This window comes from Colias eurytheme, chromosome 10 (genome assembly GCF_061535395.1).
Source record: "Colias eurytheme isolate Ceu_HAF_F1 chromosome 10, ilColEury1 Martin Lab GWU primary, whole genome shotgun sequence".
In the NCBI taxonomy this organism is placed as follows: domain Eukaryota; kingdom Metazoa; phylum Arthropoda; class Insecta; order Lepidoptera; family Pieridae; genus Colias; species Colias eurytheme.
In genome coordinates, this window is record NC_142989.1 from 5,870,047 (window position 1) to 5,895,555 (window position 25,509).

Sequence of the window (25,509 nt, forward strand, 5' to 3'; positions counted from 1 at the left end):
TAACTTGGATTAACACAGGATAGGTTTTATCCTGGAAATCAAACGGGAACGGGAACTATGCAGGTTTTTCTTTGAAAACGTGGGCGAAGCCGCGAGCGAAAATCAAGTTATATATAAACTCAAACTCAAACTCAAACATTCATTTATTCAATTAGACTACTATTTAGTAGCACTTTCGAATCGTCATTACATAGTATTTTAACATTTACCACCGATTCGGAAAGCAGTATCTATGGAGAAGAATCGGCAAGAAACTCCATAGTTGCTCTTTTAAATAATGTCAATAAATTTACATAATATGTAACTTATATCTACCTAACTACATAATATGCCAAAGAACTGTCCTGTGGTTTTTACGCGACAACCCTCCATGGGTCTTTATCGTCCATATATTCCTGAATACTGTAGTACGCTCTCTGAACTAGTACATTTTTTATGTAAGTTTTAAATTTAGTACTACTAAACTCTTTAATATTATGAGGAATTCTATTGTATAAGCGTATACCTTGACCCATAAATGAATTTTTAACTTTAGCTAATCGGAAAAATGGCATTTCAATTCTATTCTTGTTCCTTGTGCCATAATCGTGTCTATCTCCTACTCTTGTGTGTAAGTCAGAGCTTTTGTGTACATGCAAAATATTATTAAATATATACTGTGATGGTACAGTAAGGATACCAGTATTCTTAAAATGATCTCTTAGTGAGTCCCGAGCACGTAAATTATATATAGAGCGAATGGCTCTTTTCTGTAAGATAAATATAGTTTCTATATCTGCAGCCCTGCCCCACAGTAGAATTCCATAGGACATAATGCTATGAAAGTAGCTGAAATAAACCAATCTGGCCGTATCTTCATCGGTGAGATGCCTTATTTTTCGGACTGCATATGCAGCAGAACTGAGCTTACCTGCAGCGGTGTTGACATGGGCTCCCCACTGTAGTTTCTCGTCCAATGTTAACCCTAGAAATACAGTAGACTCAGTAGGATGCAATACCTCCCCGTTCAAGGTAATATCTCTGTTCAACTTTTTTACATTAGGAAGTAAAAATTCAACACAAGTGGTTTTTTTGGCATTTAATAATAAATTATTGGCAGTAAACCATTCAGATATGTGTAAAAGAGCACTGTTCACTTCGTCAACATTTGGGTCATGCCTATCCACATTAAAAATTAATGAGGTATCATCTGCAAACAGAACTATTTCACACCTATCCTGCAAATAATAGGGAAGATCATTGATATATACCAAGAACAAGAAGGGACCTAAAATTGACCCCTGTGGAACACCAATGTTAATTGACGCACCGCTAGAACGTTCTCCATTAACAACTACAGTCTGTATCCTATCATGCAGGTATGACGCTATGAGGTTCTGGGCTTTTCCTTTAATTCCATAGTGATTAAGTTTACGTAACAAAGTACAATGTTCAACGCAGTCAAATGCCTTGGAGAGGTCACAAAATATCCCTAGAGCATTTTTTGAGTTTTCCCATGCCTTATATATATGTGTTAGAAGTGCAACTCCAGCATCTGTGGTTGAGCGCCCCTTTGTGAAACCAAACTGTTTGGTGTGCAGTAAATTATTATTTGCAAAATGACTACTCAATTGGTTTAATATTAACTTCTCGAATACCTTACTTAATGTTGGTAAAATAGAGATAGGTCTATAATTGTTACAGTCTTCTTGATCGCCCTTCTTAAATAAAGGTATAACTTTACTAAGCTTTAGTAAATTAGGAAATGTACCATAGTCACAACACTTATTAAATATGGAAGCTAAATTTTTCGCAATATTTTCTATTATATTATTAACTAAATTTACGGACATTCCCCAAAGATCACAAGTATTTTTAAGATTAAGCGTCTTAAAGGCAGTAACAATATCATTAGCAGTTACGTGTCGTAATTCAAATAATGTACTGCACTCCGCAACATGGTCCCTCAAAAAGGTCTCTGCAAGTGCTGAAGACGAATTTAAACTATTAGTAATAGTAGCAGGGACACTACTGAAGAATTCTTCAAAAGCAAGCGCAACATCAGCACTTTTGTCAATAACCCTGTCATTATTTACAAGTTTTATGGTATTACTTGATTTGCTTTTACCCATTTCACCTAATTGACCAAACTGTTTTAACTTTATTATCAGAGTCGCGTATTTTTTCTTTGATATACAAACGCTTTGCAGTGAAACAAACTTTTTTAAAAATTTTTTTGAGTAATTTCTAACATAACTAAGAAAAGATGGGTCTTTATTATATTGCTTCATACCATATAATTCATAAAGAATGTTCCTGCACCTATGTATACTAGCTGTCGCCCATTTACTAAATGGTAAATCCTTGGTAATATTTAAAGATTTAACTTTAAATATTTTTTCAAATTCTTTATGTACTAAATTAAAAAGATTTTTAAACATTTCACAAGGACTATTAGGATAGGATTGATCATTTAGTACGGGCAGGTTTTTATTAATATTATTCCTAAATTTATTAATGCCTTTTTTAGTTATAGGCCTAACATTAATCCTTTTAAATGTAGGTATGCAATCCCATTCAAAAACTACTTTCTGGCCACAGTGATCCGAAGTCAATGTATTGAGAATATTTTTCTCTAAACAGATGCAGTCACAGTATATATTATCAATACAAGTTGCAGAAGTAGGTGTAATTCGTGTGGGTTCGTTAAAAAGTTTATATAGATTAAATGACTGAAACAAATTAACAATTCGTGTAGCCGTTTGTGTTTGTAAAAGTAAATCAATATTAAAATCACCACATACTATAACTTTTTTTTTACTCCTGCTTAGACGCTTTAATATTTCTTCCATGACTGTCTCAAACATATTATAGTCACTGGAAGGGGGTCTATAAACGCAAACAATAATATAACGCTCCAGCTCCACACAGGACAGTTCAATGGTCCGTTCTACAGAAAGACTAACAATGTCAGTTCGTTCTTTACATTTTACACTATCATGTACAAAAATAACAGAACCTCCGTGAATAGCCTGTGTCCTAAAGTATATACTTTTTAATTTGTAATTTTCAATATTTACTAACGACTGACATTGTTTAAGCCAATGTTCTGTTACACAAAATATTTTAATATTGTTATCATTCAGAAACAATTCTATTTCTAACAATTTGCTAGCCAAGCCTTGAATATTTTGATGCACAATGGAAAAACACTGCTTAGCTGTTGTCTTATATACTAGTTTAAATCTAGCTTAGGGCTAGATTGTCTGTCTACACTTAATCTAGGTTGATGTATAAAATTACTACTACATAAAATTATAGTAGATCGATGGTCTGATACCGAACATGTACCAGACTGGTTAATATTATATGCTATTAACATAGCAAGTTCACGCTTATATCTATATGGCAGATACACTGTATTCTTTGTCAAAGTAAAAGATTTAATACATGAGTTAATGTCAAAGTAAATAAATGCATCACGATGATGATTTGTTAGGTTATACAATTTTAAATTCATATTATAAATTAATCTATTTTGTTCTTGTGTCAAACCAGGTAGGTATGGCAAGGTACACAACATAAATTTACATTTAGTCTTACTACTAATATCTAACATTTTTTTTAATCCTACATCAATATCCTTATTATTTATATTTAAACTGTCCCCATATAATATAATTACAATATTATTCTTATTAAAGCTGAAATGATCCAGTGATTTGATTATATATTTAAATGAACTGTTAGGCGTACAAACATTAGTAACTTTAAGCCCTAAGTTGTTGAGCATAGCGCCAAATCCCTGACCAATATTATCTGACAACACAATTATTTCCTGCTTTGAAAGGTATTTAGTATTACTGGTTGGAATTGTGGTAGTGGGTTTAACACTATGTATGTCTGTGTAGTCAGGCTTATAAATTGTTTAATTTGGACTTGATAGATGCTTCAAATATTTAAGAATCTATTTTTCACCCATGGGCCATGGCAATGGCTCCATTCAGTAAATAATATGTAAATAAGTGACCAACACAACATTCGAAAATTCAAATACTGCCGTACAGTGACCGCACCATAGGACCGCACATACACGATTATAGAAGAGTAAGACAACATGATTAAATTATTATCAATCATCTGATCAAATTATATTGAGGTAAAACAAGACAACTGAAATCACCTTTCTACTTATAATATGATTGCATGGAACCAGCTTAGAGCATATACCAGAGTAGAGAGTGGCAGGCAAGTACAAATAAATAAAACAAAATATTACAGTATTAAAGAATTTTATTTTTTCTTCTTTATCACTTTATTCAATGTTTTCTTGTTAGTTTGCTTTTCGAACTTTCCTTTCTTAGGTGGTACAACATTTTCTGAAAAAAAAAATAAGGTCAGTACATATTTTCAGATTTTTCCTAATAAAGATAATAGAGTTGCTATGTAAAGTTATTCTATAATATAATTTAAAAGATAAAAATGATTTTCCATAAATTTATTAGGGTAATTTTAAATTCACTATGATATAAACCACTTACTTTGTTTTTTTGCTTTCTTAATAGCTACCACAGGTTTCGGTTTAGCTTGTACAATTTTTTGTACCCTGAAAACAAATAACATAAATTAATACAGGTACCACGCAAAATAAACAGAAAATAAATTATTGTGGGTCAAAATCTAGATTCCCTAGGGATTCTGGCTTCACTTTGGAAATTATGTTCCGAACATTGAGTAAATAATTATCTATGAAAATATCTTCATCAAACTAAAACCACTTTTTGGAAGAAACATACTTAGAAATATATAATATTTAACACTGAAAGTAATGAGAACTTTAGCTTGATTGAAATGTATAGTGTTCAGTAAAATAAAAGAAGTGTTTTCAGGAAAAGTCTTGACTATAATAAATATAATCAATTAAAAATAAAACACTTACTTTTCTTCCTTTTCTTCTTCCTCATCGGAGGTAACCTCACTGTCCAAAGGTTCATCACTTTCATCACTAGACCCAGCAGAGTCATCTTCACCCATTGCTTTCTCAAATTCATCAGAATCAAACTCTAAAGAACCATCACTGTCACCATCATCTTCTTGAATGTTGATAAAATCTTCCAATAATTTAACATTAGAATCTTTCAAACTTTGTCTTTTCTGTTTTTGCACAGCATCATCACTTTTAGTTGCCTTGCTTGCCTTTTGCTTTAGGTCACCTTTTTTAACTTCTTTCTTATCTTTGACGTCAGTTTTAATTGTCTGTTCACTTTTATTAGGTTTTTCCTTTTTAGTTTTCTTATCAACTATTTTTGTTTCTATAATCTTCTTTGCAGGTTTTGTTTCTTCCACTTTTACCTTTTTCTTGTCAACCTTTTCTTTTTTACCTTCTTTCTTAACAATAGGTTTCTTCTCATTAGTATTTGCCTTTTTTGGACTTTGATCATCTTTTTTTAATTCTATACCTTCTGGAATATCTACTGGCGTAAAGAAATCATAGTCTATACCCATTTCTTTCAACTTCTTTTTCGTTTTGTTAAGGCTGTAAAAAACATTTTTTATAAAACCTTCAAAAATTCTAATTAATAAAAATATAACAATCAAGAATCTATACTAATATTATAAAGAGGAAAGGTTTGTATGTATGTATGGTTTTCACGCTTAAACTACTAGACCGATTTTGATGAAATTTGGCACAGATAATCTTTAGACCCTGAGAAAGAACATAGGGTACCTTTTATTGCGAAATATGTACCACGGGCGAAGCCGGGGCGGACCGCTAGTAATTAATAACACTGTATGTAATTTGTACATTTTGAACATAATATAGCCTAATAAAGATTTTCTTTTTAGCTCTAGCTCTGGCTATTAAGAACAGGTGTGGAAACCTAGTTAAGTATGCAATTTATACAACTTTTCATACTTACGTTGAAAGCATATTCCTAGCCATTTGTAGATCTTTATCTTCTGATTTTTCAGCATTGTGTTCCTATAAATAAAAAAAAATGTTATAGTAACGGCACCAGTCGTGGACAAGCATCCAGTAATGGACAAAATAAATATTAAATTTAAATATTAAGATCAAAATTAACGTTATATCATTTGGCAATACTTAAAATAAAAGTTTGGTTCATAAGCTATCAAAATACGACATTTCATCTTATTCGGCCAAAATGTTTGAAGATGGCAGAACGTTATGTTTAGATGCTGCGACTCGTTTCGAAGAAATCCGTTTTTACTAAGAAAATCCTTAAGGAAGTGAGGACACAATTTTGGTTATAAGAATTTTTGTATAAATGTCAGCAAAATTTGATATTACTTTTATTTATAGTAGTTAAGTGTACGAAATATTACACGATTTAGTATCATGATAGGTTATGTTGTTTAAATAAAATACATCAGTGTCCATATCTGGATTTAATTCTATGGATATATCCATTTATGGACATATGTCGAAAATAAACTTTTTTTTAAAGGTATTAATTACATGCGCTTTTCTGTATTGTCTTTTCTTTCTGATTAATAATATACCTATCACGACCATTTCAAACAAAGGGTTCCAATATTGTACAACAATTGTCCATGACTGGATTTGCTTTGGTTCCTATAATGGACATTGATATTTTTTGTTAAAATTACACTAATGGGTCCAACAACATAATACGTGGGCCACTCTGAAAGTTTTGCGTAATTTATAAATAAAACAATTTATTTTTATAATATTATATTTACTGCTTTTCAAAGTATTCTCCGTTACATTTTAAACACTTTTTCATTCGTTCAACCATTTCTGGAAACATGAGGACCATTGGTCCGATGGTATGTTTTCTACATGATGTTTGAAAGCAATCACTGCCTCTTCTGGCCCCGTAAATGTCGAACCTCTCATTAAATCTTTAATTTTTGGGAATACAAAGAAATCGCACGGTGCTAGGTCTGGACTGTGTGCTGGATGGGTCACGAGCGCTATGTTTTCAGAAACCAAAAATGACTTTGTTTTCTTCGCGGTGTGCGCCGAAGCATTGTCATGGTGCAACAAGATGCGACATCTAGGTCGTTTTTCCCTTATTTTTTCAAAGACATTGGGCAAACAAATAGTGGTGTACCACTCAGCATTAACGGTCTTTTGTTGCTCAAGTGGGATAGTGCAGACAGGACCCGTCTTGGAGAAAAAAAACGCAATCATTTGTTTGCCGACGCTTCTCGCCTGCCTCAATTTTGTTGGTTTGCTGTCACTTTCAAACACCCATACAGAAGATTGCTGCTTTCTTTCTGGAGAATAACAATATATCCATGTTTCATCTCCTGTCACGATGTCATACACAGCATTAGAACGTCCGTGATTGTACTTAAATAGCATTTCCTTACACCAATCTACTCGATGCCGTTTTTGTTCTGGAGTGAGTTCGTGAGGGATCCACCGACAACAAAGCTTCCTAACTTTTAAATGTTCTTGTAAAATTTTCCGAATTTGGCTCATACCAATCCCCAAATGTCCTCGAATCTCCTCATAAGTGATACGGCGATTTTCTTCAATTAGTTGTCTGACGGTAGCCAAATTTTCCTCCGTGATCGCAGTTGTGGGTCGACCTTCACGAATTTCATCATAGAGAGAAACACGGCCGCGATGAAATTCAACATACCAACGCCTTACAGTGCTCAAATGTGGTGCTTCCCTCTCAAAAGCATTTTGAAGGCGAGCAGTGCAATCTTGTGGAGAAAGCGAACTTTTAAAATCATAAAAAATCATCGCCCTAAAATCTTTTCGTGTAAGTTCCATTTTTGCTACGGACAATGAACTTCAACTTGGGATAAAAAACAATTGACAAGCGCTTCCCGTTTTTTTTTTTCTTCTACTAATGAGACTTCATATGTTAAAAAAAAATAACATTCGAAATTCAAACATTTATGGGTGGCCAGTAACGCAAAACTTTTAGAGTGAACTAGGTATCTATCTAAACATGAAGAATATATTTTAGAACAATGGGTCATTATGTGCTGTGCGACTCGTTCTCGGCTTCATTCTCTATCACTGCGTAGAGAAGTCGCATACTTATGCGTATTGTAACGCATCTATCATAGAGAGTTCTCTAATGAACTGTTTGGATCGTTGTCAGCTGCTAAATTCCACCACCATATAGCACACACGCTTAAATTTCATCCACACCATCTTGACAACAGTTTAAAAAAAGCTTTTTGCCTCGTGCTACAATTTGGAATCCATATCGATGGACCGATCAGATTAAGGCTGCTGGCGGATTCAGATTGGCGATTCACTTCACGAGTGTAGCGGAATGCCAGGAAACAGAGAGATATGGCGGAGCATCGTGACGCGGGTAACATCTACCCCCCTATAGTGATATGACGAAGAAGAAGAAGAAGTCCCAAAATGGATGGAATGGCAGTACTTTTTTTAGTTATATTTTTCATCCCTGACTTATTGAGAAAAAAAACCATATTGGTGTTTCTTAACGGACATAACTCGTATTTAACGATGCATTTGTCCAATTTTTGCCTAGAAAATGGAAATTAAGACTGTTATAAGTACTATTTTTTATAAATACATCCCCGATTTATTGTATTCCAATCATCATTTTCAAGATTCTATTGATAACTACTACAAGTCTTCTCCAAGTGTAAATAACTGGAGAAACGACATTAGGTACAGTCCATAAATGGGTGTTCATAACTGGATGTTGTCCAAAACGGGGTGTCCATCATTAGATTTTTCACTGTCCAACACTGGTGCAAAAAAGTGTTTTTTTAATTTATAAATAACTTCATTATTTATGCATTGTATTCTTTTTTCTAACATTGGTTACGTTAAACTAACATTGAACTAAAGGTATAACTAAACAATATCTAATAAAGTTAAAAAACCTACGAGAAATTTGCAAAAAACTTCAATTTTTTCCTTAATCTGTACAAGACTGGTGCCGTTACGTTAATTATAAGCAATTCATTGTCATATATAACCAGAATAATACAACAAAAAATTGTATAAGTTATGTAATTGATTTAAATAAAAAACCATTTACTAAATTCACTATGTGATTTTACCTTTTTGTGTTTTTTCCTATTTTGTACACTAGGATTATTTTCGAAAGACCAGTGTTTCCTCTTTGCAAATCTCTTTTGTTTTTCTGGAGGAATATATGCAGCTGAAAATGAAATAAAACTAAATATTATTATCACTAGAATTTTCAATGAATTAAACAGCAAGTAAATAATATATTATGAGCCCTGTTTATAAATATATTCAGCAATATATTTTTATGTGGCAAGCTAACAACATAAATGCATCAAGAGGCATACAAAACATTATCATTATCAAATTTGAAACACAAAACTGCTTGAAAGAAAACTGTTTATTTCTTGAGAAACACAGCTTATTCGTGTGTACATTACTTTGTTTGTGAATACAAACTATAATTTAACGAATAAGTAAAAATTAATCTTATCTTACCTTTTATTAATCTTTTCCCCATTAAATAATTGTTCATTGTTTCAGCAACAACCTGAGCAACGGCGGGGTCTTTAAATTCTACGAATGCATAACCTTTCGAGTTGCCAGTTCTTGGGGAACGAATTACTCTTGCATTGGTAACCATACCAAACTGTCTGAAGTACTGGGTCATTTCATTCTGTAGAATATTAAAATATTATATTTAAAGGTCAGTTAGGGATAGGCCTCGTACTATAGCATAATTCCAAGTTTAAACAATGCCAGTTATTCATCTAATTAAATATCTATGTAACTACATTTTATTTTTATTTTAAGCTATTGCATAGCTTCTATCGCGGGCCTTGAGCGCGGGGACCGAATCCAGAAATTGAATAGCTTTACCGCGGCAGTCCCCGAGTGCCACACGTCTTTTTTTTTATTTAACATAAGTTGTTCCATATTCAGTGATCGCTAACCACAAACACTACTGTTATGTATTCATAATTATATACAAAGGATATCTGCACCGGCTTCTAAACGAAACGAAAAATATTAAAAAGCATTATTTACTTATATTAAAATAAATTATAACCTCATAAAATCCATGTGGGATATGTCCTAAATACACGAGCCCTCTGGGACTACGTTTCCTCTTTGATATCTTCCCTTTTTTAATGGGCTTAGACTCTGGCTTAGTAATTTGTTTCTCTTTGTTACTTTGTTTCTGTAAATAAAACGTGCTATTATGTTATAATCAATACAAATATCACGCCGCAAAAAATACAAACAATTCTTACCTTAATCAGTTTTTTGATTCCTTTAACAGACTTCACGAAGTCTTTCTGTTTCTTTGAATCTAAAGCAACATTTTCTTCCATTTTGCTTAAATTTTTATTTGAAATCGTTATTATTAAACTTTTTTTAACCTCGCAAACTACAGTTCACAGCTACAGCTAAAATAACACACTTTGTTCTGAGATAACACATGACGATGACAGTTGACACTGAATGTCAATTAATGACAAAGAATCGGAACAGATAACGAATTAAAATATTTTGTTGTCAGTATTAGGCCGCCTATCCATCTGCAAGAAAACTTCCGCAAGAAATGTACGACAGTCTGTCTGACAGCAGCTTGCAAGTCTAATTCCGCGTTTCCTTAGATCATTAAGTAATGGATAACACTCGCAGGCGTTTCCCCTTTTGCCGAGGTATAAGATTATTCTCATCGAAAAATCTTATGCTTTCATAAAAACTACTTGCGTAATCGATTACAAACACTCTGCGTATTCGTAAAACATCGAAAGGACGTCTGCGAGTGCTCCGCTAAAAATGCCGTATTGCACTGTCAAGTCTTGCAGAAGCAATTCAAACATGTCGAATATTAAAAAAGATGGAATAACCTTTCATTTGTGTATATTTTTTTATTTTTTTTAACGTACATTTATAATTAAATGCAATTTCTAATAATCGTCGATGTATCGTTTAGCGATATGATCAAGACAAATAATCGAGTCATGTTTACTCGATCATTGATGCGGCCCCACGAGACTATCATGGAAAGAAAATATACAAATTTAATCTTTATGAACTAAGAGATAAAGTTGAATTTAAAACGCGATAATGAACCGCATTCCTTACGAGACTATCTTTTAAAGAAATAAAAATTTAATCTTTATGATCTAAGTTATAAAGTTGAATTTAGAACGCGATATTGAACCGCACTCCCCACGAGACAACTTGGATTGAAATACAAATTTAATCTTTCTGAACTTAGGGATAGAGTTGAATTTATAAACTCGTCGCTTAAGAGGTCGTAAATTTTTACGACTTTCGTGACACAAATTATTTTTGTGAATGTGTGATTGTGTTTCAATAGTGTGAGTTACCCTCCCCGCACCAAAATCAGCAGAAAGTTTAGTTAGAACATTTGCCAGCGTACTCCACAGGCGTACTCCATCCATTACTTAATGATCTAAGCGCGTTTCCAACTGCAAGTAGCCTTATGATTTGTGTTCTCGTGAAGAGTGCATAAAAATCACAAAAATGAATAAAATTTGCCTATACACACATGCTCTACGGTTGTGTTCCAATAATCAATATTATTGGTTATTTTATACCATAAACAAACAAACAAAAAAGATTACAATGTAAGTCTCGAAATTTTAGATTAACTTGAATTTTATCACAGAATCTGCAACTATAACCTAAGTTGCCATACGTTTATTTTTAGAATTTGCCACCTTTTTCAGTCTCATCCGTTAGCCAGAAATGTCCGACAGTCTATCTGACAGCAACTTGCAAGTCTACTTGCAGGTGGAAACCAATGGAAACGCGGAATTAGACTTGAAAGCTGCTGTCAGACAGACTATCGGACATTTCTTGCGGAAGTTTTCTTGCAGATGGATAGGCGGCCTAAAGAAAGTAGATAATCACAGATTATGTTTCCCAATGTTTCCTTACCTTAGATCATTAATTCCTTACCTTTTACCACAGCCTTCTACTGGCAAATAGTAATTCATACTTCAAACTTATTGCCAAAAAAAGGAAAAAAAAGCAACTGACAGTGACGATTGACAGCTCATGTTTTAAATTTGACATTTTAAATGTATTGTTTATTTTCAAACGATATAATGATTTCCTAAAATAAGCAAAATATTCTGTTATTTCAATGACATAGAAGTCTTACTAAACTAATTAATATCGGAGGAAGTTCAGCGCGAAATTTATAACAAGAATTGAGTAGCCAACCTAAAAATGGCAACCGGCACTTTAAATCAGTACATACAATACGTTGAGCGTATGTTTAGGACAGCTAACGGAATTAATTTAGCTCGCCTTTTATCTTTGAGGGATGAACACATCACAAACAGAAACCTTCGCTCCAGTGATGTAGCCGCAATTGTTGACGGTAATTGTGTAGCGCCTCTCGACGAAATAATTATCTGCCACCTGTTGTGTGTTCAGGTAATAAAAATATACATATAATGCAATACTAGAGTGCTATTCAGTATATCAATAAAACTGTCAAGATCTTAATCAATTTATTATAATTAATTTGCAAGATGACACGGGAAATTAATTCATTTTTCATTCTGATGTAATTTTTTTTGTGTTAACATGCAGAACCCGCTCCCAAGAGTGAGCTAATAATACGAAATGCTTTTTATATTAACCATGGACTCTATATAATATGAACTAACTATAATAATAAGTCCTTTGTAATATGGAAATGAACAAAAAATGTATGCGTGTACTAGAGTACACACGTAAGAAGTGAAACTTCTTTATGACCTTAATAATGTCACGAGTATGGCGTAACGCAAAAATGTCACGCGTACGGCGTAACGCAAAAATGTCACGCGTACGGCGTAACGCAAAAATGTCACACGTACGGCGTAACACAAAAATGTTACACTAAATTTTTGTCCAACCCCGATAAAGAAGTTTTACTTCAAAAATCTTGTCTATTCTAGGCACTCTTCCAACATGATTATATGGCAGCATATAGCCACCAGAGTCAATGTGTTGCTGCTGTGGTCAAGCTGTTACATGCCCAGAAAGAGGAGAATTGGACCTTACCACTCATGTACACAGTCTGTTTGGATCTAAGGCTAGTTGCACAAAAAGCAGAGATGCGTGATCGTAAGTACAATTTATTATCTGTATTTTTGAATTTAAATAACTCTGACACAAAAAATTTTAATGTTAACTTGCACAGCTTATAAGTTATCATGTGAAAAAGTAGTGTGATATATTACACTATTAGATTTTGGAATACTAGTATTTATAAGGAAATTTATGAGTAAAAATAATGAAATTTCTTTGCTTGAAATGTTTAAACATTGACCAAATAACATCAGTTTCGTTCAGCAGTTTGAGAGTTTTAATTGATATTTCAATTGTCTGTTTAAAGTTGATGATGAATGAATGAAAAATGTAATAAAAGCTCATACTATGAATTATTTATTTTCAGCTCAAAGCAATGGCAAGATTCTAGAAAAGGCTGCAGAAAGTTTGCTGGCATGTTTCCGAGTATGTGCAGCTGATAATAGAACATCAGATGAAGATACAAAGAGATTAGGAATGTTGAACCTTGTGAACCAGTTACTTAAAGTTTATTTTCGAATAAACAAATTGCATTTGTGTAAACCTCTTATAAGAGCTATAGACTCCTCACCATTCAAGGACCTTTTTCCTTTAGCTCAACAGATTACATATAGGTATTTTGTAGGACGTAAAGCCATGTTCGACTCAGACTACAGATCGGCAGATGAATATTTATCATTTGCATTTCAAAGATGCCATTACCAAAGCATTAAGAATAAAAGACTCATCTTAACTTATCTTGTACCAGTTAAAATGTTATTGGGTTTTATGCCAGCTAAAGATTTGCTACAAAAATATGATCTGCTTCAATTCTGGGACTTGGTGTCAGCCGTGAAGAATGGTGATTTACGTGGTATTGACCAGGTCATGGAAGAGCATGAAATGTTCTTCATTAAAGCGGGAATTTACTTGATTGTGGAAAAGCTAAAAATAACTGCATACAGGAATTTGTTCCGGAAAGTTTATTTGGCTGAAAATACGCACCAAATTGATATTGCGAGTTTTCAAGCCGCACTTCAGATTATGGGCCAAGAGGATGTGGATTCCGAAGAAACTCAATGTATCGTCGCTAATCTAATCTATGATGGAAAAATAAAAGGTTACATTTCGTATCAACATAAGAAGGTTGTTGTAAGCAAACAAAATGCGTTCCCACCATTATCAAGTTTATATTAAGTGTATAATGTAAATAAATTTTATACATTCTATATTTTTATTGTCTATTATTTACACTGAAAACCACCAAAAAATCATAAGTGGGTACCTGATCGGTTATAGAATTTTACCAGAAGATTATTGGTATTTGCACCTGAAAACTGTAAAATATTAAATAATGTAACTACATACTGTTAGTTTTTATTACTTAACTAGCGGTCCGCCCCGGCTTCGCCCGTGGTACATATTTACGTTTTCTCTACATAAAAACCATCCTCGTACTTCAAGGAATATAATAAAAAAAGAATTATCGAAATCGGTTCAGCCGTTCTCGAGTTATGCGCTTACCAACACATTTTGCGATTTATTTTTATATATAAGAAAGAAGATTAATTATGTAAGTCAACACAGTTCTATTCAACTATTTTTCGTATTTCGTACCCGGGTTTGATGTCAATACTTCTCGCTGCATTGTATAGTACCTACACTAGCGGTTCGCCCCGGCTTCGCTCTTGATTCATATTTAGCCATTCGGGTACTACGTTTACGTACAACCAACAGTGAAAGAAGTTTTTAAATTCGTCCAGTAGGTAGTAGGTCCTGAGATTAGGGCGTTCAAACAAATAAACGAGCCCAGGCCCAATTCCAATAGGTACTATGTCAAAGGTCAGCAGATATAACTCTTTCGTATACCACGTTTGTCTCCGTTTGTCTCGATGATTCACACCATAGAGGAATCAGAAATTAATCTGTCATAATAATTATAATCTTGTCATAATTGGTCATTACAAACAATTTAAAGGATATTGCAATTTCAACTATCAGCATATTTAAATATTGTTACAGTACATACGGTAAACAACAAATATGTGTCGTATTAATATATGGTAGTCGAAATTCAAACAGGATAAAAGGTACCTACCTAATAAAATGATACCTCCTCCGCCAGAACTTGCTAAAGGCACAACTCACTGGCAGTGGACCTTTGCATCATTAGGTAATTATCAGTCTTAAATGAAATCGAAGCATTATTATATAATTATTATGTATATGAGTAGCTCATTCGAGGTTTATTTAGGAACGTTGGAAGCCTATCGTTTTACTTTTTTGAGCTGTAACCATGCTTTCTATCTGAATGATATACCGTACTTTATTTAAGTAGCTAATTCAATAGACTTACAACAAAAGAATTTTATTATCTAAATAATGTTCATCGCACAAATTTTAGTAAGCCTAAACTATTTAATATATGGTATGGAAGCTGGATGGATATCGCCCGTGACGCATGAACTACAATCCGAAAGATCACCTCTCGGAGCTCCAGTATCCAATGCTGCTATATCGTTTTTGGCGAGTTTAGTTTCATTTGTAGCGGCTTTTATGGTGCCTGCATTTTCACATGCCGCCGACAATTACGGTAGGAAATGGGTCATTTTCGCTACCCCGTTTCCGCAAATAGTAAGTTCGAAATTACTAAATCTACCTAGCTTAATTTGTATAGGTAGTAACTGTTACAAACTTATTTTGTGAGTGTAGATTAGTTGGAAATGTTCTGAATAAATTGATCACTACAACATCAAACATCTGTTTATAACAGCTATTGTTTCAGATTTCCATAATTATGCGACTCGCTTTCCCGAACCTAATAGTTCTTGCTATTGCCCGATGTTTAGCCGGGATCACAGCTAGTGGAACCTTTATAGTGATCACAATATACTTAAGGGAAATTAGTCAGAATGATATAATAGCCACACTAGGTTCATTGCCGACGCTTTTGCAAAATTCAGGTTTTTTGTTAATGTTTATCATAGAAGCTACGTGTGATTACTATCGAATGTTGTGGATCTTCCTATTGTTGCCTTGTATATGCGCAGTTTTATTTCTAACTATTCCCGAATCACCGGATTATCTCGTTAAACATGACAAATTAGACGTAAGTTTTTTCATTATTTTTTTAAATAGGTATATTGGTCGCCTATTTATTTAACTTCCTGAGAGCCAAATTTTAATCCATACCAATATTATTTGTTTTTAAATGTTCATAATAGAATAATGGTTATTAGGTAAACAATTTTGTTTGCGCCACTGCCCACTGGCATACCTAGATTATTGATCTGTAAAAATAGTTAATATCGAAATGAACAAATTGCATTTTAATTTCAGCACGCTCTTGAAACCATTGCCTTTCTTAGAGGTCTAACTAAAGACCATCCAATAGTAAAAGCGGACGTTGAATTTATGAAACGAATAGAAGATGAACATAAGCTTTTGCCAAATATTAGTTTTAAAGTTATACGTAGGTCACTTTTATTATCATAAGTATCTTTTGCGATAAAGTTTGTAAATAGATAATAGGTAATAAGCTTAACTTTCATAAGTAATTCAATAGTGACTTGCGTAATTTCTTAATTATTAGATATCTACTTTTAATAGTAATACTCAGTACCTACTGAAACGATATGCTTTTTATCTCCCAACTTCTTACCTTTTAGCTAACATTTCAATAATTTTTCAGTGCGCGATAAAGCATGGCGTCGGGGCTTTTTAATATGTCTTGTTGTATTCACGATACACGCGTGGAACGGAGCGTTCACAATATTAGTGTTCGCCGAGTCTATATTAAAGGAGGGACATTTTAATATCATACGTGCCGAATATCAAACAATAAGCTTTCCCTCGTGTATGATTGTCGCTTCGCTTTGCTTTATATGTGTCGCTGAAAAATGGGGCAGACGGGTAAGAATAAAGCTATTGTATGGTCCTGTTCTAAAATACAAGCTCATCAATAAAGTTCCAGTGCGCCTGAAAGCTTGTGGGAATCTATTCCTTTTTCTTATCTCTACCAGAATTATATTATCCGTGACTCTACCAATACAAACGCTCTACTATTTAAACATTGTTAATTAAATTATATTGATGTAGGTACTATATTATATTGGACAAGTATAGCAAACAAACAAACGCTAGGTACTCAAATTATAAAGTTACATTTGTAGAGCTTACGTAGCTTACGTGTTTTTTATTCGTAGCAGGCAAAGCTATATACGCGGTATAATTGGTATTAAATAAATAATGGTATATTAGTATTGAACATTATATCAATCTTTAACGGTAAGAAGTAATTTAATTAACATCTTACAGAATCTACTAGCTACTTCTTTCACAGTTACGATGATAGCTTTTATCATCTTGGGCATTGGTCTAAAGATTCATCTCTGCGGCTATTGCATTCCAAACTTCCTGCCATTTCTATTGATGATAGTTGTTGTCGTTATGTATTCTGGCGGGATCCGACCACTACCCTCCATAATCGCCACTGAGATGTTCAGCTTTCAGGTAAATTCTACACTTCTGTAATCTGTACTACAAGTTTTATGTAAAAATATAAAGCTGAAGAGTTTGTTTGTTTGTCTAAACGTGCTAATCTCAGGAATCTATTCCATCAAGGATCGTTCGATCTGTTTCATAATATGTACCTACTTTCCCTGAGAGTACTTACTAATTAGGCTATAGGTATACATATGTACAGCGGGCGAAGCCGGAGCAGACCGCTAAATGTATATCTAATAATTATTTCGTTTTTTTGGTGCTATTTTAGAAATAACCTTTAGATAAGGAAGAAAATAGAAGGAAAATCTAGATTGCAATTAATATTTACAGATTCGGGCAAAAGTAATAGGTCTTCTCATCGCTTATTCTTGGGTGGTGGTCTCCACACAACTACTAGCGTATGGACATTTAGTCGATACCATCGGGCTTCCATTCACGTTCATTCTCTTTGGTTTCATGAATTTTATTGGCCTTGTATCTTCTCTACTTCTCCCAGAAACTAAGGGACGAAATGTGGAAGAAATCAAAAAGTTGTTATTGCAGGGGAAGACGTCTTAAATATATACCTATGTCGATTGTTTCGTAACATATTGCATTGCGAAATAAAGGGGAGAAAATATTGATTATGTAAAATATCATACAGACTAAAAAATATTTTTCTAGAGTTAAAATGATATTACGATAAGTATATTTTCTGTGCATGTTGTATCAAGTAAATTAATAAAAATTTATTAGTAATCTCTATTTTTTATTTTACTATTAATTAATTAATAATTATTAGAGGATAGATAGATATTGGAGGATAGTTAGAGGAAAAACTCGTAATGGGTACCTACTCAACAAATAAATTTAGAGACAAAGATTCAGATACTGGGCAATGTCTGTCTCTTATAAATATAATAATTAATCTCTTATATATAAAATTCTCGTGTCACAATGTTAGTCTGCATACTCCTCCGAAACGGGTGGACCGATTCTCATGAAATTTTCTGTACATATCGGGTAAGTCTGAGAATCGGCCAACATCTATTTTTCATATATACCACGGGCGAAGCCGGGGCGGACTGCTAGTTATTCTATACATTTTTGAAAGTAGGTATGTGAAGTTGAAATAAAACACGTCTGACATAAACTTTTTTATTAAATTCATAATATATTTCAAAGAATATTACAAATATATTAAATTTTGCAGATCATTAATGCAGCGTCTCATTAATATTCCAATTTCCGTACACTATTCAAGTCTTAATATTATGTCTTTTATTCCAATAATGACACATAGTTATAGCTAAGGAATGTGTAAATAATATTCTGACTTTCAACAATAATTAGTATCTATAGGTATACAATGAGGATATATTCAAAAATATATATGTTGTTTGTTCGTTATGGTCTTGGATATGTTAATTTTATGAGATCGAATTAAATTTGTCATTTGTTTTCCTAGATTATGGGTGCGGTATCATTAGCGATTTAATAGGCAAGTTTTATCCAACTAGACGTAGAAGTTTAAACTGAGCTCATTGCTTATTTAAGATTTTATACATATACAACACTTGGCTCATTACTACGACCAAAGCATGCCAAAGCGAGATAATTACCTACTAATTACAGTAGTCGAACCAAAAACCAAGTTTCCCCTATTCTTATGTTTACAGTTGAATTATAGGGAACAATTTAATATATGCCTTTAGATATTATCTCGATGGATCCGCACCCAAACAAGCGCGAATTATAAACAAAAATATTTATTTTTTACTGGAAGTATTAGTTTGATATATTATGTAAATATGTATATAAATTGTTCATAGTATATTAAAATATTATTTATCGTACATAATGTTATTTCTCATTACTGATATTTTAAAGGCATATGAAATTACTAAATATTAAATGTTCTATTATATTTCTAATGGTATTAAGTGTAAATCGCAAGCTGAGGAAACACTATCAAGTAATAGAGACTATTTTCTAACAGAAATGAAAAGCGATTTTTTTTAATTTTCTAAGGTAGGTACTTTTTAATAGGTACCTACTCGTGAAAGTTAAACCTAGTTATTTGGCTACCATAGATAAAAAATTGTATATATTATACTAGTTAATGCTAATAGCAATTAAACATTATCCTTCTTTAGAACTAATAAATATTTGGCTATAAATACTTATTTTCAAACACAGGCTACATTAAAAAGCAAAGACAATTTAAATGTAGGTGTATTTTTACTTTTCTTTATTATTGAGATCTCTTAGACAAGAAGGGACTTAATTATTTTTTTATAGTTTACATATTTCTTGACATCGCCGAAAGCATAATTGCTTGCTAACTTGGTCAGGTTGAGCTTAAAAATTGTAAACTTAACTGGTTTTAAATTGATACTAAAATATAGTAAAAACACGTCATAAATAAATGAAACGAAAACAATGTTTGAAATAATTAATTTTGTTCGAAAGCGAGTTTCTGTAGCGGTGGTCGTTTGAGCAGGTCGTGTTTGTAGGCGGACAAGATGGCGCGGCTCATGCCCGGCTCTGAGGCGCTTGCGTCCAGGAATTGTTTCATGATCCTGGGGAAATATTTATAAATCTTAATATACTATTATAAAGGCGAAAGTTTGTAAGTATGGATGTATGGATGTTTGTTACTCTTTCACGTAAAAACTAATGAACCGATTACAATGAAATTTAGCACACATATAGAGGGTAACTTGGATTAACACATAGGATAGGTTTTATCCCGGAAATCCAACGGGAACGGGAACTATGCGGGTTTTCCTTTGAAAACTTAACTCATTGTATTAATAAATGTTTGACCTTTGGTGTATTTCCAGATTCTCTAAAAGTGGCTAGAGTCAGTCCAATTTTCAAATCTGGAAGTAGAACTGACCCAAGTAACTACAGGCCGGTGTCAGTTCTACCCGTTATTTCAAAAATATTTGAAAAAATACTGCATAATCGACTCTATCAATACTTAACCGAAAAAAATATATTAATCGATCAACAGTACGGCTTTCGTCCAAAATCTAGTACTCTTACTGCCACCGTAGATTTAATAACAAAAATTAAAACTCAAATAGACCAAAAGAATTTCGGATTAGGCATTTTCATTGATTTAAAAAAAGCTTTTGACACTGTCAGCCACGAAAAGCTACTTAAAAAGTTAGAAAACCTAGGGGTGACTGGAAATGCCCACAAAATGTTTACATCATTTTTAGATAACAGAAGACAAGTCGTCAAAATTGATAAGTACACAAGCTCAGTTCAAAACTTAACATATGGCTGTCCTCAAGGCTCGATTTTGAGCCCCTTACTTTTTTTGATTTACATAAATGACATCGATAAAATTGGCCTTAAAGGATACTTGACACTATATGCAGACGACACGTGTCTCTTCTACTTCGATAAATCCCTAAATAACATTACATCGTTAGCTCAACAAGATTTAGACTTACTTTCTACATGGCTTAAATACAATCTTCTCACAATCAACACTAAAAAAACTTCATTCATGATATTTGCTGCAAAGAATAAACCCCTGCCAAACACTACCCCAATTCTTACTATAGATAAGGAAATCATCCAATACTCAAACTGTGAAAAATACCTAGGGCTGTGGTTAGATGATAAACTCACTTGGACGGTACATATTAACCATATCAAAAGTAAACTAACATCACTACTAAGATCACTCCATAGAGTAACACAGTGTATTCCAAAAAAAGAACGTTTAATGATCTATAATTCTTTAGTAAAGCCTCATCTAGATTATTTAATTGAGATATGGGGATCAGCCTCCAAAACAAATTTAATTTCACTACAAAGAACTCAGAACAAAATTATAAAAACTCTTTTTAACTATCATTACCTTACTTCTACAAAAACACTATACTCAAAAACAAAATTATTTACACTCTCACAAATTTACGCATATTCTACATGTATCCTTATCAAGAAAATAACAACAAATACAACAAAATCAAATTTACAAATAGATAAAAAATCAACAAAATATAACTTGAGAAATCAAAATGATTTGCAACCTATCTCGACTCGAACTAACTATGGGAAAAAAACTATACTCTTTGAAGGAGCACAGATGTTCAATAGACTACCAAAAAAATTAAAAAATTGTAAGAGTCTTAATGTATTCAAAAAATTACTTAAAAATCATATACACTGTAATTTAGAATAGAAAAGTAGAATACAATACAACTTAAACTTGTTTTGTATAAAGTATAAAAATATGTAAAATTTGTAATGTATGAGTATTACCTTAAACTAGAGATAACTTAACTTATATATAAGATAGCATGTAACTCATTTTAAGTGAACTATTGTTTTTATGAGTAATAAAGTCTTTAAACCTAAAACGCGGGCGAAGCCGCGGGCAGAAATCTAGTAATAAAATATTTCAGAACAATTTTTACACACGGCACGATCTGATCCCATACTAAGTTTTCTAAGTGTGTTATGGAAACCAGAATGATAAACATAGGTATATAAATATAATTTTAATAAATACTTATAGATAATTAACAACCAGAGCAAACATCTATGTTCATCACACAAATATTTGCCCTGGGTGGGTGTACGGTCACTAGGGTTCAATTTAGATTGCGATATACTGAATGATGATTTTATAAAGAAAAATACGTCTTGCTTGTATGATACTTTAATTACGACTAGAAATGACAATTCAATCGGACATACCGCCCACCAAAACATATTGTTTTCAACTTAAATTCATTAACAAAAATAAACGATAGCATTTAAATAACAAAACTTCAACTTAACAATTATGATTGAGTACAGTGGACTGTATAACTGTAAAACTATAAATCATTAACTACTTAATAACTTGATTGTATCTATATAACATTATGTTATGTTTTGGCAGGAATACATTAAGTTTTTTACAATCTATCACATTGAAGAAAGTAACAAAATATTATGCAAAATCTTACATTAACCTTAGGTAAATAAACATTCTTACTTCATACATTAGATCTTCAAACAAGTAAAACTTAAACAATTCTCAGTACTTCAATCCTTTTGTAAAGTAATACAAAGAAATAACTTCAAAATTAATGTGTTTACAATTTCTTATCTTCTTCTATGCTTTTTATATAAAATAATTTAGTTACAATAAGAATCAATACATATTAATTTAGCTTGTAAATACATAACTCATTCCTTTTAATCAATTTTATTTGGAAGTAAAACTAACTTTGATAATGGTCTTTTTAACTCTTTACTGCCCTTACATCTTACTGTAACTATTCGTACTAAACCATCTGAGCCAGGATGGACTTCTTTCACGCAACCTAATAACCATTTAGTAGGTGGTAAATCCTCTTCCTTAATTACAACGACATCTCCAATATTTGGTGACTGAATGTTGGCGTGCCATTTACTTCGTTGTTGTAATGTGTTTAAATACTCAGATTTCCAGCGGTGCCAAAAATCCTGAGTCATCTTTTGTATACATCGCCATCTTGTGAGTAGGCCAGCATCAGCCTGCTTATAATGAACATCAGGAACACCAATCAATGGTTCGCCAATAAGAAAATGTCCAGGTGTGAGTGGTGTTAGTGTGTCGATAGTCTCGTCTAGTTGACAAAGTGGGCGAGAATTAAGACACGCTTCTACTTGGGCCAATAGTGTAGACATTTCTTCATATGTTAGTTTTGCGTCTTTGTTTACTCTTATCAAGTGTCTCTTGGTAGATTGTACACCAGCTTCCCATAAACCGCCATAATTTGGCATCCTCGGTGGAATAAAATGCCATGTAGTTCCATCATTTGCCAACATAGCTGCTACTTCACTTGTAATGTTAGCCTGTCCTTTATGAAATAATTCTCTAAGCTCTTTAGCGGCACCAACAAAATTGGTGCCGTTATCGCTCCATAAATTTTCACAGTGACCCCTTCTAGCTACGAATCTACGAAATGCTGCAATGAATGCTTGTGTAGTTAAATCTGTAACAGCTTCAAGGTGTATTGCTCTTGTCGACATACAAACAAACAAACAGATGTAGCCCTTCGTGCAATGGTGACCTCGCCCTCTTGCTGTTTTCAAATAAATAGGGCCTGCGTAGTCGACACCTGAGTTCAAAAAGGCTCTATTTTGATTGACTCTCATAGCAGGAAGTTCTCCCATTTTCTGAGTTTTAATCTTCGCTTTATCAATTATGCAAGTTTTGCAAGTTCGAATGCATTGCCTTACAGCAGCCTTAAGGTTAACAATCCAAAATCTGGTACGTATAAATGACATCATCAACTGTATACCACCGTGTAATGTTCTAACATGAGCATCTTGTATTATTAATTTAGCTAAATGCACCTTCTGTGGTATGATTATGGGATGTTTTGTAGATTCCTCTATATTTGCTTTCTGTAATCTTCCGCCAACTTTAATGATCCCATTTTTATCTAAAAATGGCGAAAGTTTGACTAGTGTACTTCTGGGTTTTACTCTTCCTTCCTTCTCTATATCTTCCAAATCCTTTTTATAAACAAGTCCTTGATAATATTTAATACACATCCTTAATACTTCTTCCATTTCTTCTACTTGTATGTATCTTTCTTTCTGACATTCTTCCTTAGGTCTCAAAAATCTTCTACAATATGACAAAACTCTTTTCATTCGCGATAAACTCGAAAATTTTTCCCAAATTGGTACTTCAAAATCTTCTTCTTTTGTGTTGTATAAACTCTTCAATTCTAAATCTGTTTCTGGAATATCCGTTTTTGTTGTGATAGTGTTACTTTTATCTTTCAGCCATTCTGGTCCATTCCACCAAAGATTCGCACTCTTCAATTCGCAAGCTTTAATTCCTCTTGACGCGATATCTGCTGGGTTCTCAGCGGATCGTATGTGATTCCATCTGCAGCAGTCCACAACTCTCAAAACATCAGCCACTCGATTAGCGACAAAAGTCTTCCACTTACTTGGGTGAGATTGCAGCCACGATAAAACTACCATTGAATCAGTATAAGCGTATATCTGCGTGTTCGTCAGTTTAAGTAGATTTGATGTTTCTTCAATGACTTCTGCCAAAAGGGCTGCTGCACATAACTCAAGTCTAGGTACGGTAAGCTGTTTCAACGGAGCAACTCTTGTGCGAGATGCTATCATGGTAACATAGACATCATCTCTTTCATCGACGACTCTAAGGTAAACGACAGCTGCGTATGATTTCGTTGAAGCGTCTGCGAAACCATGTATCTCCACCACTTTACTTCTTGGAGCTGTGTGAAACCATCGTGGGACTTCAAGCGATTGTAATTCAAGTAAGTCATCTCTATAGCATTTCCATTCTTCTATTATGTCGCAGGGTAACTCATCATCCCATCCCTTGTTACAAAGCCAAAGTTTTTGTATCATGACCTTTGCCACTATTACTACAGGAGATAACCACCCAAAAGGGTCAAACAAACGTGCAACATCGGAAAGAATAGACCTTTTTGTCACAGGTAGTATTAATTCAGGTAAGTCTATAGTTATTTTAAATGTATCACTTCTTCTATCCCATGTTAAGCCTAATATTTTTATTATTTTATCTAGTTTGATTTCTAAATTTTCTCTAATTGTATTATCATCTTCTTTAATGTATTGTATGACTTCTTCAGCATTACTGGACCACTTTTGCATGTTAAATCCTCCTCTTTTTAATACAATCTTTATTTCTTCACAGAGCTTCTTTGCCTTTTCTACATCTTCATGACCTCCCATTAGATCATCAACGTAAAATGATGTTTGAATCGCATTAGCAGCTTCAGGATATTCTACACTTTCATCATTTGCTAATTGTTTCAGTGTTCTGACGGCGAGGAATGGTGCTGCGGCCGTTCCGAACGTAACTGTTAAAAGTTTATAACTTCTTAATACCGCGTCTGGATTGTCTCTCCAAACAATGCATTGTAATTTTGAGTGGTCTTCAGACATCTTAACCATTCTGTACATCTTTGTTATGTCTCCAATGAAGCAAATCTTATTAATTC

At 33.2% G+C, this 25,509-nt stretch overlaps 4 protein-coding genes across 5 annotated transcripts in view; 2 read left to right on the forward strand and 2 right to left on the reverse strand.

Annotated features, from left to right (window-relative positions):
- Nucleotides 1-4,254: 4,254 nt before the first annotated feature.
- On the reverse strand, nt 4,255-10,370 carry LOC149905195 (uncharacterized). Of its 2 annotated transcripts, none has more exons than XM_090106601.1 (8): nt 10,216-10,370; nt 10,011-10,142; nt 9,440-9,617; nt 9,034-9,134; nt 5,901-5,962; nt 4,926-5,515; nt 4,521-4,583; nt 4,255-4,358 (listed from the first exon to the last, which is right to left on the reverse strand). In XM_090106601.1, exons 1-8 carry the CDS (start codon nt 10,294-10,296, stop codon nt 4,273-4,275), a joined length of 1,293 nt encoding a protein of 430 aa, XP_089962727.1. In that variant the 5' UTR covers nt 10,297-10,370; the 3' UTR covers nt 4,255-4,272. The 2 variants fall into 2 exon arrangements, with proteins under 2 accessions (XP_089962727.1, XP_089962726.1); XM_090106600.1 differs by having other exon boundaries at nt 4,521-4,585; nt 4,919-5,515.
- A 1,582-nt stretch (nt 10,371-11,952) lies between these two features.
- On the forward strand, nt 11,953-14,321 carry PCID2 (PCI domain-containing protein 2). Its single transcript, XM_090106602.1, has 3 exons — nt 11,953-12,385; nt 12,895-13,063; nt 13,395-14,321. The coding sequence occupies exons 1-3, from the start codon at nt 12,176-12,178 to the stop codon at nt 14,201-14,203; spliced, it is 1,188 nt and encodes a 395-aa protein (XP_089962728.1). The 5' UTR covers nt 11,953-12,175; the 3' UTR covers nt 14,204-14,321.
- A 791-nt stretch (nt 14,322-15,112) lies between these two features.
- On the forward strand, nt 15,113-18,070 carry LOC149905197 (facilitated trehalose transporter Tret1-like). The gene is made up of 7 exons (XM_090106502.1): nt 15,113-15,179; nt 15,411-15,640; nt 15,792-16,115; nt 16,346-16,478; nt 16,698-16,918; nt 17,324-17,518; nt 17,843-18,070. The coding sequence occupies exons 1-7, from the start codon at nt 15,113-15,115 to the stop codon at nt 18,068-18,070; spliced, it is 1,398 nt and encodes a 465-aa protein (XP_089962628.1).
- A 1,770-nt stretch (nt 18,071-19,840) lies between these two features.
- Nucleotides 19,841-25,509, reverse strand: part of LOC149905198 (uncharacterized) — a 65,850-nt gene continuing 60,181 nt past the window's right edge. The window contains exon 14 of the mRNA XM_090106287.1: nt 19,841-20,073. Within this exon, the coding sequence (XP_089962413.1) occupies nt 19,947-20,073 (127 nt within the window). The 3' untranslated portion in view covers nt 19,841-19,946. The remainder of the gene's footprint in view (nt 20,074-25,509) is intronic.